Source organism: Dermacentor andersoni, chromosome 1 (genome assembly GCF_023375885.2).
Source record: "Dermacentor andersoni chromosome 1, qqDerAnde1_hic_scaffold, whole genome shotgun sequence".
Lineage (NCBI taxonomy): Eukaryota > Metazoa > Arthropoda > Arachnida > Ixodida > Ixodidae > Dermacentor > Dermacentor andersoni.
Genome location: NC_092814.1, coordinates 170,344,216 through 170,363,225, shown reverse-complemented (window position 1 = coordinate 170,363,225; position 19,010 = coordinate 170,344,216). Strand labels below are relative to the sequence as shown.

Sequence of the window (19,010 nt, the reverse complement as noted above, 5' to 3'; positions counted from 1 at the left end):
CTGACAAAAACAAGCTTAATACACATGACAAAACAGAGCCACAAGCACACAGAAACTATTTAAGTGAGTAAGAGTGTGCGCAGTTTAGTACACTATGCAAGCAAAGAATTCTATCTTGGCAAAGGCACATGGGCTGGAACATGAAGCATCCTCATACCTGCAAACCTAGCAACATGACAATTCAGGAGACCAGTGCGTGCAAAAAGTGGGGGTCAAAAAAAAATTTTTTTTTTAGTTTAAGAAAACTAAAAAGCAGGGCATCACCGGAAACTGCCATTAGTGCTCTGCACTTCTGTGGCACAAACATAGTTCTGATGCTTTTGTGAAGCAATGTGTATACTGATGTCGACCTTGCCGCCATGCAAGACACTTACATCACAGACTCGCATAGTACAGAATCCATACTTGTCACCTTTCCGTGAAGTGAAAAAGCACGAAAACTCAGTCATGTATAATTTCAGAAATACTTGCAAGTACGTTTTCTTAGCTATTGAAAGTGTCATCAATCATTTCAACTGAACTTGGGGAAGCACTAAGCAGTTCAGCGTTCTGCTCTTCACTCGAAGACCTGACAAAGCCAACTGAAGTGTAGCGCACCCACGATCATATAAGGACTGGATTGCTAAAAACATGCGAGCCAGTCTGAGTCGAGCCAATCCAGAAAATCCAATATGGCAACGCCCGACATTTGCTCGCATTCGTGGTGGTGCTAGCAGCCGCTACCTTGATTCAAAGTGCATTCTGGTGACTAAGTGCTCCCGTGCTGCAGGGTTATATTATAGGGCGTAATGGGATTATAGCAGTAGGCGTAAAAAACAAATGCTGTGCTGTGGTGGCCATTTTTCGGGAGATTTTAGGTTGCATCCGTACAATCGAGTGATGGGAACAAAATTCGGGTGGCTCCAGAACAATTCGAGAGAGCTGGCAGGTACATGTATGTAGGAGGTGTGTTCAAAAAGAAACCGAACTTTTGAAATAGCGCGCTGCGGCTACTGAGCGCATGTAGCGGCAGGTTTAGACAACAAACTGCCATTTGCCGCATTTCGCTCTGACCGTTAGTTGGCGAGCTACAGCCACTGAAGTGAGCACATGAACAAGCTGTTCTGCGAATTGGTGCCAAAGTGACAATGAAGGAATTGGAAGAACAGTGTGTGTGTGTGTGAAGTTCTGCTACAAACTTGGGAAAACTTTCACAGAGACATTGCAGCTGCTTAGCCAAGCATACAGGGAGGACTTATGAGTCGCACGCAGTGCTATCATTGCTTCAAGCGTTTTGAACACTGAAGAATGACGGTCGGTGACGATCCCAAGCCTGGACGACCTTCCACATCCACAGATGATGACCATGTCGAGAGATTTCAAACCGATTTATGGAAATCGTCGTTTTGACGAAGTGGGTATCAGCGTAGGATCATGTCATGAAATTATGAGCGACAAACTTGGGATGGGTCGTGTCAGTGCAAAATTCGTGCCGCGTTTGTTGACTGAAGAACAGAAGCAGACCCATGTTGAAATCAGCCAGGAACTGCTGGCCGCTGCCAATGACGAAAACTTTCTTAAGAACGTAACAGGCGATGAGACATGGGTTTATGGCTATGACGTTGAAACGAAAGTGCAGTCATCGCAGTGGGTGGCCAAAGGTTCCACTCGTCCAAAAAAAGCATGCACGAGTCTGTCAAAAATTAAGGTGCTGTTGGTTGTGTTTTTTGACTGCAAAGGCATTGTCCATCAGGAATTTGTGCCACATGGTCACACGGTAAACAAAGAAGTTTACCAGGGAATCCTAGCACGTTTGAGAGATTCTGAACGCAGCAAGAGGCCTGAATTGTAGGAAAATCAGGCTTGAATATTGCATCATGACAATGCCCCGGCTCACGCGTCGCTGCTTGTCCGCAGCTACTTAGCGAAACACCACACTCCTGTTGTGCCCCACCCGCCATATTCTCCCAGCAGATTTTCTTCTATTCTCTAAGCTGAAAACCACACTGAAAGGACGTCGTTTCCAAAAAGTAGAGGAGATCCAGGAGAATGCGAAAAGAGACCTGCGCACCATTACAGAAAGTGCGTTCCAGGAGGCTTTCCAAAAATGGAACAAAAGATGGGAAGAGTGCATTGCCAGTAGAGGGGACTACTTAAAATGTTGTACCATAAGCAGTAAAGGTGTTATAGCAAAAATTCGATTTATTTTTGAACACACCTCGTATATTTAACCTTCAAGGCAAGCTATGCCAAAAATTGATTTTCTGACCCCTTGAAGCCAATGTTAGAATGGATGAATATGTCCCTTGAGCAGAGGACGTCATTAGACATTAAGGATTTCGTTAATAGATGTCTGAAGCAGAAATAATAGTGGCTCCTTTTCGCTCAGAGAAGAAAAGGCAAAGTTACATACTGTACTTATTCGAATCTAGGCCGATAGTTTTTTCCAAATAATCACGTACAAAACTCTGGGGTCAGCTTAGATTCAAGTATTTTAAAAACCGCACGCCGATCAGCGGAAAAGGGTTAGAGACCCTTTGTACGCCGATGACGAAGAGGCGCTTTACCAGTGGCTCATCGCAACCCGCGCGCATAACGTGCCTATTAGTGAGCCAATACTTGCCACCAAAGCGAAAAACTTGGCTTTTCTTCTGGGACACCCAAATTTTAAGCCTGAGGGAGGCTGGATTAAGCGCTTTAAAGAGCGGTACGGAATTGTTTACAAAAACGTGGTAGGGGAATCGGCGTCTTTGGACACGCAGGCAAAGCAACAGTCGCTGCAGACAAAGCTGCCCGGCGTGCTGGAGCGCTACGCGGAGAAGGACATATATAATTGCGACGAAACAGCTCTGTGTTTTCAAATGTTGCCGTCGAAGACTCACGCTCTTAAAGGAGATCGATGCCCCGGCAGGAAGCACTCGAAACTTAGGGTGACTGTGTAGCTGTGCGTTAGCATGGATGGGAGCCATCGTCTCAAGCCTTTCATGATCGGTTGATCAAAGAAGCCAACAGGCTTTAAGAATCAGCACATCCCGGTCTGCTATCGCAGCAATAAGAAGGCGTGGATGACCCGCGACCTGTTCGAAGAATGGCTGCTCGAGTTCGACAGTATAATTCAAGGCCAAGGAAGAAAAGTAGTGTTGCTACTTGACAACTGTAGCGCACACAGCGTTAGTCCGAAGCTAACATCTGTCGAATTGATGTTTCTGCCTCCGAATATTACGGCAGGCCAGCACCGTTGGACGCCGGCATGATCGCCAACTTTCCTGTATCGAGGGCGCATGCTGGAGTGGCTACCGTATTTATTCGCGTATAACCCGCACCAAAATGTGAAAAAACGCGGTTAGAAAGTGGGGGTGCGGGTTATCTGCGAATTTTTTCCTTGGGAGGGGGGGGGGGTCGGCTTCACCGCAATGTGCGGCGGCCTCCCCGTGTAGTCCGCCATCCCCATCGTCATCGACGCTTGTCAAGCCGATGAAGGGCCAACGAAAGGCCAGCATTGTTGAGCCTCGCGTTAGGCGCTGTTTAGTGTACTTACCCCAGTTTGCACTGTTTGCCTGCTTTGTTTTGGCATCATGAGTGCGACTCGACGGCAGTGTTTCACAGCGAAAGAGAAGCTAAAGATTATAGCCGCTGCCGAAAAAATCGGCAACAGAGCTGCTGCAAGACAGCATGACGTCGACGAGTCGTGCATTCGCGACTGGAGGAAGAAAAAAGAGAGTCTCGAAGCAACGAACCGGGACAGGCGAGCGTTTCGGGGTCCGAAGACTGGCGCGTACCCCCACCTCGAGACGCAGCTTGCGAAGTTCATTGAGGAGCAGAGAAGTCGTGGCCACGCTGTTTCGACTGAGATGGCGCAAATGGAAGCCCTGAAGTTGGCCCGGGAATTGAACATTCCACGTGAGTTTCGTGCAAGCCGTGGATGGCTTCAGCGCTTCATGCGAAGACATGGATTTTCTATGCGGCGGCGAACAACCATGTGCCAGCGGCTTCCTGAAGCCTACGAGGAAAAGTTGTTGAACTTTCAACGATATGTGATCGCACTTCGCAAGACGCTACCTAGCATTCCACTGCCCCCAGGAATCGTTGTGCGTGCGGAAGAAAATTCGTGGATGAACAGTGGCCTAGTCGGTGACTGGCTTCGAGTAATCTGGGAGCGAAGACCAGGTGCCTTGCTGGCACGCCGGTCGATGCTCGTACTAGATTCCTTCAGAGGCCACTGCACTGATGCGGTGAAGGCTCGCCTTGCCGATACCAGCACCGACCTCGTCATAATACCTGGCGGCATGACGTCCATGCTACAGCCACTCGACGTGTGCCTGAACAAGCCGTTCAAGGCACACGTGAAGCGGCTGTATGCCCAGTGGATGGCCGACGGCATTTACGCCCTCACACCGACGGGACGCGTGCGAAGGCCTGATATTCCATTGCTGTGCCAGTGGATCGTGGATGCGTGGAAAGCGATACCGGCCGATTTGGTGCGCAAAAGCTTTAAAAAATGTGCGATCAGTAATAGTTTGGATGGTGCCGAGGACGACTACGTCTTTGAGAGTGGCGATGAAGCCTCGGATGGCAGTAGTGAGAGCGGCGACGATTAAGAATCGGATAACCAGTGACGTGGTGGCGGTCGTTTGAATAAATGTTCTGAAAACGAAATGATCACTGAGTGTGAGTTGCATCTTTCAGTTGCATCTTTCTAGCGCTCATTTTTTTTTTCAGGTAAACGTGCGGGTTATACGCGAGTTTTTTTTTTTTTTTTTCCGCCGAGTTCAAAGTTAGGGGTGCGGGTTATACGCAGGGGCGGGTTATACGCGGGTAAATACGGTAATTTTAGCCATTGACTGCGCAGCTCCTGGCACGTCGGGTCATGCAGACGGGCCCCCTGACCTGAAGATCAGCCTTTTGAAAGCCGTGCGCTTCGTTTATGGTGCATGGTATGAAGTAAAGCAGCCAACCATATACAACTGCTTCAAAAAGGTGGGCTTTGTGTGTCAGGACGAACTTCCGCAACCCACTGAGACCAACACGGTGGAAGCCACTGACATAACCGAGCTCTGGGAGCTCGTTCCTATTGGTGACACAGGTGGTGCGTCGATGGAGCAGTTTTTGACTGCAGACAGTGCTGCCTCGTTCTGCGATGTGGTCCCCGACGAGGCGATCGCCGAAGATCTGCTGTCTCGACAGACAGCAAAGTTGTGCGACGGTGGCGACGGCAGCAGCGACAGTGACAACGCGATTGACAGTGGCTCCTTGACCCCGACCTCGATGTCCACGCAAAGTGCACTGTCGTTGATCCACTCCTTAATTGATTTTAGGCATGCTAAAGGATTGCCGCCAGTGTTCGCGCAGCAGCTGGAATCCATGCACACTGCGGTTGTGAAGCTGAGGCTGTCGCAAAAGCAAGTGCAGATTTCGGACTATTTCGGCGCACCTAACCCTTGACAGGGTCATTGGCGCTAGAAATAGTGTTTTTCACAGCCAACTTTCTACATTATCTATTCTTTAGAGCAAGTAGCGAATTCGAGTTCGTAGCTGCAAAGGTATGTTCTGTTTCTTTTTAATAATTGCAGTCCAGATATAGCGATCATCGGTTATAACTATCATATTTTTCGTCTTTCTCGATAGCGTTATAAGTGGACTGCACTGTACTTTGTATATTACAAGCTGTGCATGGAAGGCGTCAAATCACGTATTTGTGCAATTCTATGCTTAGTGTATGCGGCAAACAGTGCAGTCAACTTATGATATCAAGAAGAAAAAAAAATCTTATTGTTAAACCGATCACTATATCTGGATTGAAAAAAAAAGAAAAAGCTGCCGAACATACCTTTCAAGCTTCGAAACCAATTTCGCTATTTGCAACAAAATATCTATGATGTAGAAGGTCGGCTGTGAAAAATAAAACATTTATTTATACCTCTTAAACAGCGTGTGAAGAGTTGCGCAATGAAAGTCAGAAATCTGCACTTGCTTTCGCAAAAGTTTCAGGTACACAACCGCAGTGTGCATCGTGTCCAGCTGGCACACTGCTGGCAGCTATAATTAAGCATGCATGAAATCACTGAACGACTCGATCGACGACAGTTCACTTTGGGTGAACATCGGAGTCTGTCAAAGACGGGCCCTTGTTAATCTCGACGCACACCATCACCGTCTGTCCTGACAACAATCGCCCCACCCCGTCGGAGATGGAAACATTAGGAAAGGCACACACAATAGCAATTTGCAGAATTCATTGTTGGAAAAGATTAACGAGGAGATGTCCTTTTGAATACCAGATGCATTCCCCATATTTCATAACGATTTAGCAGGACCCCTTAAATTATGGGGTTTTACATGCCAAAACCACGATCTGATTATGAGGCACATTGCAGTGGGGGACTCCAGAAATTTGGGCCACTTGAGGTTGTTCAACATACACCTACATCTAAGTGCACGGGTGTTTTCGCATTTCGATGCAGGACCCCTTCAATACAAGCACCCAACCAGTTTCAACCTGTGCTAGAGGATGCGTATATAGGTCCAACTGTTCACAACATTAGTCAACCCTGTTTATATCTTCCCGAAAAAGCATTGCTTGCAACTTACCTTATCCCGAACAAGCAGGGTGATAGGTGGTGCTTGGGCCTCGTTCTCTTTGCCAGACTCCAACTGCTTGAGAAATTCAACCTTTTTCTTGCTGGCCAGAAAGTAGATAGCAGACTCGCATAGCACCATGATGGTGTCCGTCAGCTCATACCCAAACAGCCACGTCTGGGACACGAGAAAGAGTATTTGAGGTCTTACTACATTTGTTGAACTTTTACTCTCAAATACCAAGTCACTTGCTGCTTAGAGAGACATTGAAGATAATTTCAATTTTGGATGTATGTTGTAGACTACATTGCATATGTCTCTAATGCACCATTCTGAAAAGATCCAGATCTTTTATTTATCGAAAGCACAAAGAGAAAACGACCGGTAAATTGCAGCAAATCATGAGTCAACAATATGCATGAGGTTAGTTGATACAGATGTAATTGCAATCATGTTTCATTTCATTTTCAAAGAAAATGTACCTAAGCCTTATTTATATCCATGATGCTTCACTAAGGAATGAAGTCTCAGCACCAGCACACTGATCAATGTCTACATGCAAAAATCAGCCTCAGCTGCTCTTTTGCAGAATAAGGGCTCATTCATAGGTGACTTGCAAAGGTCACCTGATGAAGTTGGTTGCATATATGACGGTAAATGGTCGCTTTGGTCGAAAAGTGACTGTTTCGGGTCAGTCGCTCACTGCTCAATTACTCATGTGAGTAAGCCCAAAGATGTTGACCCTGTATAACATTTTCACTCCACACAATGTGGCTGCCTTGATGCCAACACTGCCTACAGCTTTTCAGGATGCTGACAGCCTTTGAGCAGGCTTGTACTGCCTTGCCACCATCTTGTGTTAGGTGGTTAAGGTGGCTGCACACATACATGCATTACTCAGCGTTATCTTTTATCATGTCTGCAATGAACAAAGTGTCGGAGACATGCTTGCTATCGCGACTTGAACTCGAGGTTTGATTTGTGATTAAGGGTGCACAATAGTTCAGTAGCTAGAAACACCACTATGCCAAGCTGCTACATCGTCTTTTGTTCACCAGCTCAAGGACACTAGTGCCTTCAGTTTCCTCTTGAGCAAGAATGAATGAAGTAGTAAATTCAATAAAACATGATTATTTGTTCAAAAATTTTTGAGGTAGAGTGTCTTGCTCTCCAATTATTTAATTTTCGATTTGTCATTTAAGCAACAGTGGTGCAGTTTTCCTCGGTTGTGCAGTTAGTATCCTCACCTGCTCGCATGCTTACTGAAACCTTCACTCTGTGTTAGCTGAGCCAGGAGCGACATGAGTAGCCAGCCTGTCTAGTTACATTCCATCGGTAGTTCGTTGTATGTCTCAAAAGAAGGTACACCAGTCAAAGAATATTATATCATAAAAGGTTCATGATCATGGGAGTGTAAAACCAATGAAATAGTACACAGATTGATGGCACAGTTGAGAGATCAAAGCACTGTTAGGGCCACATGTGTTTGCCTAGCAGAAGGAGTTCATGGAAGACCGTAAAGAGGTTGAAAACAAGGACTATGTTCGTCACCCACAGACAAGCAAGGGTTGGCTGTCATCTGGCAGGGTGCTCGCAACTCTTTTGCAACCAGCGCTGCGTTTTGCCCATTTATTTCTTGCATGATTGCTGCACCATCAGTACTGCATACTACTATGAGCTTTTGACTGCATTTACTCTGAGCTTATCACTGCAAAGGCGTAATCAACCTATACGTAAAGATTCTTCTCCATGAGAGCACCAGGCAGCCCACTGCATCAATGCAACAATAAGGGAAATGGGTTGGACGCTGTGCAACACCACCCCGTCTCCAACACCACCAACACCGCTTCCGTCCATCCTCGTGCTGGATGCATTTCGTTGCCATTTGGCCGACTCAGTGAAGAGGCTGTAGCAAGAATCTGGCACTGAACTCGTCGTTATCCCGAATGGGATGATGTCTCAGCTGCAGCTTTTAGACGTTTGCGTGAACAAGTCGTTCAAGGACACAGTCAAGCGGTGTTACGCAGATTGGATGCGCTCAGGTTAGCCTGCAGCGACGCCGACCGGGCGGCTGAAGCGGGCTTTGTCAGCTATGCTATGCAGGTAGACTGTGGACGCATGGGCCAGCCTACCAGAAGACCTTGTACATCACGCATTCAAGTGCAGCATCTCAAACGCGCTCAATGCATACCTGCCAACCTGGCGAGATAAAAAATCGGGAGACTTTTTATTCGCGCCAACCATAGAGTTTCTAAATGAATACCCTAAAGGGAAATGTGGCGTTAGTGTCCACGAGGGTTCTCATGAGTGTTGCCTCAACCTACATGGGAATGATGGGAATACAGGCTTCGGATTGACTTCGATCTCAAGACTAGCGGCATTTGCTTGCAGCACAGTAAATGAAGTTATACTCAAATATTGCATAAAATCTAATTTTATTTCTGCAGTGTCTTATATAATGCACAACATGTTACATAAACTTTGTATGACTGAGATTGAAGCCCATTTTACTATGGTTTATACCATGGAGGAACATGGTTTATACCAGGACACACCAGGGTATGCATTCTTGTGCAATTCTCTTCCCAATTTAATGCCAGAGAATAATTATTCATTTATTTTTACAACAGCAATAACAACCGTGCATGTACTTACATAAAAATACTCATCAAGTATTTATGGAAATAAACATTTTGTATTGTGAGAAAGTATAGCGCCCTTGAGAGGAATATGACAAGTGTTGTCTGCTACAACGCCTGCTCGCTGCGAACGCGAGACTTTCCTCGCAAATGACAGGCACTTGCGAGCTCTCTCGCTCTTTCGAAAGGCTGCGTCGGCTGTCACGATTGCTGAACGTCTTCAAGTACTTTTAAGCACATCTGCTGCAGTGCAAGCTAGGACGCTAGTGGCCTCCAACGAGTATGCTTCATCATATTTTATATTGACGTACCGCTTCCGAAGCGTTATGGTGTGGCTTTGCACTTACACATTTTGTGACACTAGACCACAGCCAGGAGGCAGCAACCTTTCCTACCACAAGTAAGTTTGTATTCTCAAAGTCCTAAAACGCACATTTCAATGAGCACATAAATGAGCAATACATAATAAAGCCCTCAATAAAATTTTATTGTCAAGCCACTAGAAGTACAACTGTATATGTCTTGTATCAGTAGTGCCTTCTTTTTCCTATTCTCAAGTTTCATAAAGCATGTAACGCTACAGCACCAACCTAACACACTTAACAAACCAAGGTCCAAATGGTAAAAGCATGCTCTTTCAACATTTACGATGCCGTCGCTTTCTGGTCAGGGTTTCGACACCACACTGCGACACAAACATCGTCCTAGCCGCTGGCCCAGCGCGCTATCGACACTTCAAGCAACAGAACAAAGGCAGAGAGCTTTGCGTCACACCGTCCCACTGCGGGTTATAGCAATTGCGCCTGAAGCGAAACCAAAACTGCCAAAAAATACCTGTAGACTAGTTCGCCAGTCAACAGAATGCCAATCCGTTGCCTGTACTTCCCATCATTCCCATGATGGTTGAACGATCACAGCGCCAGATTTCCCTCTAGTTATACTAATATGAAACTCCATTGCGCCAACGAAGGGAGGGGGTGCATTCAGTGTTTCAACTTTCGGTGGGACCGGGAGAGGGAAGGGGGAGAGGCTTCGTTCAAACTTTCAGGCAGTGTTCGACGAGTCCTTTTGCAGGGACCTTGCAGTAACAGACTTTGCTCACTTAAAAAAATTTGTCGGAGTAGCTCTGCTCAAAACATGGTCCAGACTGATGGCCCTTCACTAGCAGCAGGTGTTGGAGAGTTGTGTTTCACATTGACAAGTGGAATTCAGTCCTAGTTTTTCGCGCCATGCTACAAATCCTCTCACACTCTGCCTTGCTATGCGGTATCACGAGTAAATTGAGCATCACCTTAGCAACTCCGTGAAACATGTTTTCCATCAGTGTTTTTCATTTTTCCAACCATAGACCACTGTATGTCCCACCTTTCTTCATTCAGAATGTCCTCTTGAAGACTGTACACCTGTAGTGTGGCAAACTCAGCTTCGAGAGCACCTAAAGAGTCTTCAGCAGATTCATTGGAATCTCGGGGCAGCAGCTGACAGAAACTCTGACAAAGAAACGAAGAGTTGAGAGTGATGTCTGTGAAATAAATTTCAGGTCGGCCACCTCTGCCTTCTTCAGAGTTGCGTCCACATCCATAACGCTTCGCCTCATCGCATTTCGGAAACAATTTCCGTAGAAGAGGCCCAACATAGTCGCTGACACATATTCGACGAGGGCACTCCACATGCATGACACTGTCGTGCCAGTTGTTCCGGAGAAAGTTCACTATGTTGTCTTGTTGCTCAGCGGTGCGAACATAGCTTTGATGCTTCGCCGTGGAAATGTCCAGCTTTAAGTCGCCTTTGCCACTGTGAGACACGCTGACGCCACATCTACACGTTGTACAGAATGCAGAATGTTCTTTTCTTGATGTCAAAAAGCACGGAAATTCAGAAGTATAAGACCGCAAAAACTTTAGCAAATACCTTTTCTTGGGCTTTTATAGCACCATGGCATCAAGCACATGAGGATTGTAACTTTACACCGTGCACCACACATACATGGCCTAGCCAACACTAATCATACACACAAGCAGCAGCAACAAGATGCACCATGGTGGAAGGCATGCACGAAATGCAAGAGCTACATGGGCTCTGGCTTTGGTCGGCTTACTAGGCACTGTAGTCGGCTGCTTAGTCGATGATACCGATGGGGCTAGTGCGGCTGTTGTTGGTGATGCCAACGATTACTATGTGGCTGTAGATTCCGCGGTGCCAGTTTAGCAAAAACGTTTATTGTGTGAACAGAGACCACTTTTCGGGAGATATAAGACAGTGATCGTACAATCGGAAAGTTCAGTCAAAAATCAGGAGTCTCCCGGGCGAATCAGGAGGGTTGGCAGGTATGTCGATGGCAGAGGATGAGTACCTCTGGGAAGATATGTCAGACAAAGAACTATCCAAAGAGCACAGCTGAGGAAGACAGTGATTGAAGTGCGGATTGCAATTTAAATAAATGTTTTCCTCAAGTTTTCCTAACTCGTATTATATGTGGATAAAACTTTTTTTCCATTGCGCGTCCCAAAAAGTTCACCTCGTACTGTATGCGGGTTCGTATTATACACTGGTTTTCACGGCAAATCCTTGGCTTGCATTCTGCGACGGCAAGAGCCCAACTCTGTCTGGTAGGGCCAGGCAGAAAATAGTTTAGCCTGAGTGCAAATTTGAGTGACGATTGCAGATGCCATTGGATATTTGTGACCAAAAAGTTTCATAAAAGCAAGCAGGTTACTTGTCGGTGTGCTGCACTATCATCCCTGTAAGCAGACATGGTGCATGTGTTAAATAGATTTAAAATGTCAAACGCACGGCATTTGTCAATTAATCGACGCAGATGTGCCAAAAGGGCACAATAACAAGTGCTAAAATGCATAATGTAACTGGTGAGCTGCACACTGAGTGGATTGTACGACCTTATCCATTCAGCGTGGCTTTCCTTCTCGACCGCCCCCCATCAAATAAATGCCAGTTCAAATCTTTAGCTGGTCCGCATATACGCAAATGCGTAACACTTTTGTAAATAATTCGTAATGCATTGTTTAGCACAAAACTTCAATTTCTGGTGGCCTAGTTACAGTTATGCAACCAAACACACCCACACTCCAAAGATACCGACTGAAACGGATTGCTTAGGCCTGGATGGCACAGCTAAGCGCTAGCCAATGCACATCCTGCTAAATTTGGCAACTTCATTTGAAATTGGTGTTTTGGCGCAGGTTGGCACAGCTCGATGGTTTGGCACAATATGGTGCAGCGATCCCATCCCCGAGTGCAGAAATTATGAACAGGCCTTTTCCACCCAGTTCTTTTTCTCTCAGAACGTGATGTAGGGCACACGGAAATTTTTGGAAGCAAAGTTTTCTTTAGTCGTCTTTAAGTATAATCTTTCATCAGAAGACAAATAATTTGGTATGGTTATACTTTGTCAAATCTTTGCACTGCTTAAGAGCAGTGCCAAGCAGCAGTAAAACTTAACTATACAAGGCTACATTTAGTTTCAGAATAATGGCTAGCTGGGCTTGTTGGTACGTACACATACTTTAGAAAACAGCACAATAATGGGACACAAACATGTAGCTGCATAGGACACAGTGTCGTGTGCCCCTTTTCTGTGTCCCATTATTTGAGCTATTTGCTAAAGTATACATTTAGTTACGGTGACCAGACTTCCCAAACTACGTAAGTGGGATGGGGAAGGGCTAAGGGAGGCATATGGTATGGTTGGAGAAGTCACGTCAAAGATAGAGGCATGACCCACAGATGCAGAGTGCCAGGAAGTTTGGTACTGGTTTACTTTTGGTACTGGGTTTCAATTTTTCATTAAAAAAAAAAAAAACTTATGGAGGGATTACAATTTCAATTCACCAAAATTTTTGGCTCGGAGAGGGTGGTGAAAGAGCTGTGGTTGTATGATTATGCACACAACAGTATATGTTCTCAAATGATGTAACAGTGCTGAATTGAAACTTTGACCCTCAATGTGCTGCCACTGACCAGCTGCTCTTGGTGGTGCCACAAGACCATAAAGCCTGGTGCCAGTAAAGATGCAGGCTGAAGGCAAATGGACAATACATACCATTGAGAGAATGTGATCACAGCCGCAAAACAAAAGATGTCCTGCCTCAGTCGTGAAGAATATTCCAGACCATTGTAATGAGTTACAGCAATATGAAGAAGTCACTGGACATCTCAGAGCATATAAGGTCTCAGGAAGAATGCATTGCTACAAATTTCCCAGACAGCATTGAAGTAACAGGCCCTAGATGGCCACCTGTGCCACCTAACACATTTGGGGCAACTTGCAGTTATTCGTTTACCTTGCATACCTTTGAGTTCTCATGTTACTGCAAAAATATTGCTACAAAGGTGTTAATGATTATTTTAAGAAGTACTTAACAGTTATACATGAATAACATGCGAGCAAGGTTAGGTCAGCAAATCTGGCTCACATTTTATTCATCTGGTTATGTGCCAATGTAGATGCAACATGATTTCCTTATACTGACTTGACACCACTGTAAACATGTAGCCAAATAAGCAGTTATTAACTTGAGTTGAACGTAACGATGAAGTCAACCCCTTTAAGGACAAGACAAGTAACCCCCCAAAAAAAGTTTCAATCTAAATGCATCAGAAACAGGCTCAATGAATGAAAAGAAAGTATTTTGCAGAATCTTTTTTTTGCAGTAAGGGGACAACAGGCAGAAAGCTGTAGGTGCACTTCACCCGAAGCCATCTATGGCTTCCTTTGGAACTTGTGCAGACATCTCCGGTCATATGTGGACCATGGGTGCACATTGCATTCACTGTACATAACGTATGCAATACCACTGCAGCCAAAGATTTTGCATCACCGTCTCCTCTGACTGTGCATTAAAAAAAAAGCAAGTTATATGCCAAACTTTCTTTTCGTCCTGTGTTCCTGCTCTAACCCAACAAATGACGCTTGCTACCTGACATTCAGTGTTGGCCGAATACATAGCTAGGAACTCTGCACTTAATACCAAAACTCAAAAAGAAGAAAAAAATGTTTCTGGTGCAGCACCAGTAGGCAACACTCGTCCATACAGGGTTACAGGACAGTAAAGGTAAACATTTAAGCATTGCAAAAGTGTCAGACAAGTGCTGCACATTCTCCTAAAGCATCACTTTTTCAAGAACCAAATTTTCATAAGCAAGAAAATGATGCAACTGTAAGATAGGATAAGCACTATCACTGTGGGAACATGGTAGCAATTCTTTGACATACAACAATGTCCATATTTATGATTGGTAAGTAGTATGCAAGCATGCTACAATTTGACATGGCTTGTTTTAATAGAATTTTTCCACAAACAACTCGGTGACATCTCTACACCACTCAGAGCTATTTGCAAGTGTGTGGCACACTATCTAGACCTCCAACTCAAGCAGGTGGTGCAAGTTGGCGGAGCATTTACCTCAGACTGCAAGTGCACTGCAGGATTCCCGTGCTGCAAGAGCATGAACAAGACACCCTAGCAGTACTTCAAAGACTGCTATTTCACAATATGAATCCACCATTCAGCATTTGCATTTGTCACTCCACTGTAAACTGCATTTCCTCATGCCAGTCTTTTTCACTAAACAGCAGCCTTCACTTATACACCTTTAGCTAACCATCAGTGGCAGGTGGTGGGGTTTAGCATGCACCAACATACACCCTCTAATTCATTGCAAGCAAATTTAATTGCAAAGTATGAGTGTGGATCTTTCAGTCACAATTTTCTCCCCAACTCACACCGCTTGACCTAAAAATGCTACAGGAATTTTAAAATTTGAGTCACGATTGCCTGTTCTTGTCTTTCGTGTCTTAGCAAATACTATAATACAATGAAGCTCACACAAAATGGGTTATTTGTTTCTCCATACATCTAGAGGTTGTAGCTGATTGGCTAGTGTATACAAAATGAAATCAATACACTAAGACCACAGAAGAAGCAATGATGACCAAACCCACTACTTTGATGCCCTTCAAAGACACTGCATACTCTCACCTGTATAGCTGTGGACTTGCTGTACACAATCTCTTCATCAACTCCGACAGCAGAAACAAGGGCATCCATTTTACCCAACGAGGCATAATTGTCATCAGGTTTCTGCACGTAATAAAGTCAAGTGAGTTTTGTCTGCTAAGTTACCCCTCTGCCACAGCGTACAGTAACGGGTAGCCACAGAAGGAAAAGCAAGATACGCCTGTCAACATATTATAATGAACATTATAATTACATGAAAGGTGTTATGCGGCAGATTCAAAACTGAAGCTAGCTTAAAAAGGGAAAGATTACATAACCTCTTTCACTTGAGTCAGGATGCCTTAAAAAATGGAACAAATTAACAAACTCAAAAGGATTTGTCAATGGGCAAGTTGATGCGGTTACTATACATTCTCTTTAGAACCACAAACACACACAGAAGACAACACAACCCACAGATGTTTACGTGTGTTGTGTCCAGCTTTTCATGGTGTTAAAAACAATTAAAAATGTAGCTGTTGCAGAAAACATACTACTGGTTAAAATGTAGTGTACGGTGTGTAGCAGAGAAAAGCTTTCAGAACTACGGATACAGCCTCAGTCAATGTGCATAATTTGTACTTCTTGATGACCCAATACTTCTATTAGTATAAAATCTTTCGATATCGTGAGACCTTTATATTAGATGCGAAAGGCTTCAGAAGTGCAGGAAAAGAGTTCAGAACAGTATCTTGTTGAAGCGTATGAAGCAACAATAGTAAACGCAGCTGAATTGAAATCATAACTTTACGGATTCGGGATTTTTTACAAGTGGCTGAACTACCACCACGTCGCAAGTGAGCATAAATCTACACAAACTGACAAGGTGCCTGAAGCGTGACTTGACACTAGAACACAAGTACGTACAAATCTACACGCAAGTGCGGAGCGTGCATTTTCAACGAGCGATCTCCGCCAAGCGGCCGACAGCAATTGAATGCATTACGCAGCAAGAGCCCGACAGCGGAGCACTGATTTAGGGACCAAAAACCGCCAGGTTTTTCGTTTTTCTGAATACGTAAAGACATTGGCATAAGAAATCATTACGTTGTTACCAGCAGCGAAGGAAACGTGTTGTGCCGATCACGCTGAAGTCATTCGACATTGTTCTGCGCTAAATGAAGCTACTAGTACCGCAATTTTTCACACGGTGCGCTTTTATAACGCTGTGCCGGTTTACGTCCACCTTCATGGCACGCGAAGTTAATGTACTGCTGTCATGACATGTGTGGCATAAACAACAGCGACAACAGCGCAGTCCCAAGACCGCATAAGCTTTCTTTCTGTCGCCTCCTACAACGAAGGTTACAGCACACACTGCTGAAAGGCGACGGCACGTGTCTTTACTCAGGAGTCGAGACCCTACCTAGCCAAATTCATTCACTAAGACAATACTCGCGTTTTCAAGGTGAATGACAGTTGTTGCGTGCTAACAGCTTTTAATGCTAAGTAATAAAATGATCTGCTTGAGCGCCTGCCTTTCTGCAGCTCCCATTACTTGATGCAGACACGAACGCGAACAATGTACCCGGCTCATTCACAGCGTATTAGAGCAATTACACGTAAGATAAAACTGCGTGCGAAGAGGAGCAATAAATAAATGTATGCGTACCTTCCATGCGGCGTACAAACGTCGTATCCGCCGGTAAAAGGTATCTTTATTCACAGTCAAACTTGCCATTTCGCGTGAACAACCACCAGCAAATGGCGGTATTCTTCGGTTGCGAATGGCGCGAGATCGGCGCGAGCATTGGCGCGAGAATGGAAACGGTCATTCTGCCGCTAGTGGCGCTATTTGAGGCAAAAATTTAATAACGTAATAAAATCTTGTACGTATTAAAAATATTCAAAATATCTGAACATTTAATTAGTATTTATTAATAAGGTTGATACATACAAAGAATGAAAACGCTGCAGGAACTTTTATGTTCTTAGCCACCATAATCCTACCTTGTCCAAGCATGTCCAAGCCAACACAAGCTCAGCCGATTCCGTGCGGCACACGCAGACGCTTCGGCCACTTCGGCTGAGCACACTCGACTTGTGCTTCGAGGTTTGCTGAAGTAGGAGCGGTGGTTGAATTACTCGTTAAAGTTCATATTATACATCACGTTCACGCTCCGTAACCTGTACGTGCCCCTCAGCTCATCCTACAAAGCTGCCACCGATGTGTCGGTGGTGTCAGAGCTGTTACAGATTTTCAGCTATTCACAAAGTGCAAGGCTCTCCTGAGGTGTTAAATATGGGTTGAATGCGAGCACCACAGTACTTTCAAGGGTGAAAAAAGCCGCAAGAAAAAGACTTTGCATGTTCGTCGTCAGTCATCGAAGAGATGTGTGGCTTCAAATGAGACCCCGTACCATGTCTCCTCGAAAAATTGTGATGACTGTTCTAGTCTCACTATGGCTTGCATCTGTTTGCGAGTCAGCATTTGGAAAATCTACACGAACATCGACTCAGGCGTCAGCTGTGCAGGTATCCAACAGTTCGTCGAACGCAGCGGTCAACATGTAAGCTGACTTATCGCGAACATGTCGACTCCTTTACGATGTTTGCTTGTTGACTCCAGACATGCAGCGAATTTCGTGTTACTTTAACCAATTGTTAACGTTATGAGACGGCTACGAAACGAAAGGCGCAATGAAGCGTAAACATGTTTGTAGCTGTTAGCAGCACATTTGCTAAGCACGAGGTCGCGGGTTCGATTCCCGGCAGCACTTCGGTGGGAGCAGAATGCAAAAACACTAGTGTACTGTGCATTGGGTGCGCGTTAAAGAAAGCCCCCATGTAGTCAATATTAATCCGGAGTCCCCCGCTACGGCGTGAATCATAATCGGATAGTACTTGTTGAACGTAAAACACCACAATTTAATGATTTCTTAATGTAGCATCACATTTAACCTAATCAAATATTGTGCTGGTCCAATAATGCGTGCAGATCACTATGCAGCCCGTATGAGTTGTGTGGTGGACTTCACAAGCGATCGAAATGTGCTTCACTTTGTAGAGAGACGTACTTGCTGCAGCTTGGCACGATTCTTATTTTTGTTCATAACATTTAGTACGAGGGGCGTTCATACAGTTTGTAATATCTGTACGCCACCAGCTCAGCATAGATCTCTTCGGACTTGTGTCCCATGAAGTGCAGAAAGCGGGTTGCTGCCCGTGCTTTCTCGATGGACACTGCCTTATTGTTTTGATGTGCAAGCAGTGTTTCACGGCACATAAAATGCAATTTTTATATTCCGCTAAAACTAGAGAGACATGCGCTCATTTTGATGCCTGTCTTGTATGCATGTTCCAAATTTATGATACCGATAGTACTAACTTTGTGAATGCTCATGTGTAAACAGTTGATCTTCATGTGGTAACTGTACTGCAGAAGGAACGTCTGTTGGGCTAGTTGGCCTAGCATTGTAAATTCCAAATACAGCGAAAAAAATACACATACACATAAAGAAGACACGAAATACGTGGACAAGCGCTACTACCAACTGTTTTAGAAGCGTTCCATATCCACAAAAATTTAGCTATCTGTGTAAGCGAAGCATCTATTCATTTGCACCGTGCCAAACTGGACTTCTTGAATTCTGCTATCTAAAACAGGCAGCAGTTTTGTTCACCTTTTAGTTTTTTAGTTATGTTTATCACCTTCACATGGAAAATGGGCGTGGCACTTGTGCGATGCTCACTTTATAAAATCGGAGGGTATGTAGATTGGAATAAACAGTTGGTAGTAGCATTTGTCCATGTCTCTAGTGTCTCCTTTATGTGTATGTGTATTTTTTGCAGCACTGTA

At 44.8% G+C, this 19,010-nt stretch overlaps 2 protein-coding genes across 4 annotated transcripts in view; one reads left to right on the top strand and one right to left on the bottom strand.

Annotated features, from left to right (window-relative positions):
- dre4 (SPT16 homolog, facilitates chromatin remodeling subunit dre4) overlaps positions 1 to 16,949 on the bottom strand; it is a 170,454-nt gene extending 153,505 nt beyond the window's left edge. Inside the window, exons 1-3 of the mRNA XM_050195378.3 lie at positions 16,824 to 16,949; positions 15,194 to 15,295; positions 6,568 to 6,732 (exon numbers count right to left, since the gene is read on the bottom strand). Of these exons, the coding sequence (XP_050051335.1) occupies positions 6,568 to 6,732; positions 15,194 to 15,295; positions 16,824 to 16,892 (336 nt within the window). The 5' untranslated portion in view covers positions 16,893 to 16,949. The remainder of the gene's footprint in view (positions 1 to 6,567; positions 6,733 to 15,193; positions 15,296 to 16,823) is intronic.
- Positions 16,950 to 17,194: 245 nt separating this feature from the next.
- The window catches only part of Nhe1 (Na[+]/H[+] hydrogen exchanger 1), a 64,719-nt gene continuing 62,903 nt past the window's right edge, over positions 17,195 to 19,010 (top strand). For 2 of the 3 annotated variants that reach the window (XM_055062738.1, XM_050195381.2), the window contains exon 1: positions 17,195 to 17,721. In XM_055062738.1, the coding sequence (XP_054918713.1) occupies positions 17,519 to 17,721 (203 nt within the window). In that variant the 5' untranslated portion in view covers positions 17,195 to 17,518. The remainder of the gene's footprint in view (positions 17,722 to 19,010) is intronic. The other variant, XM_055062739.1, reaches the window with a different exon arrangement.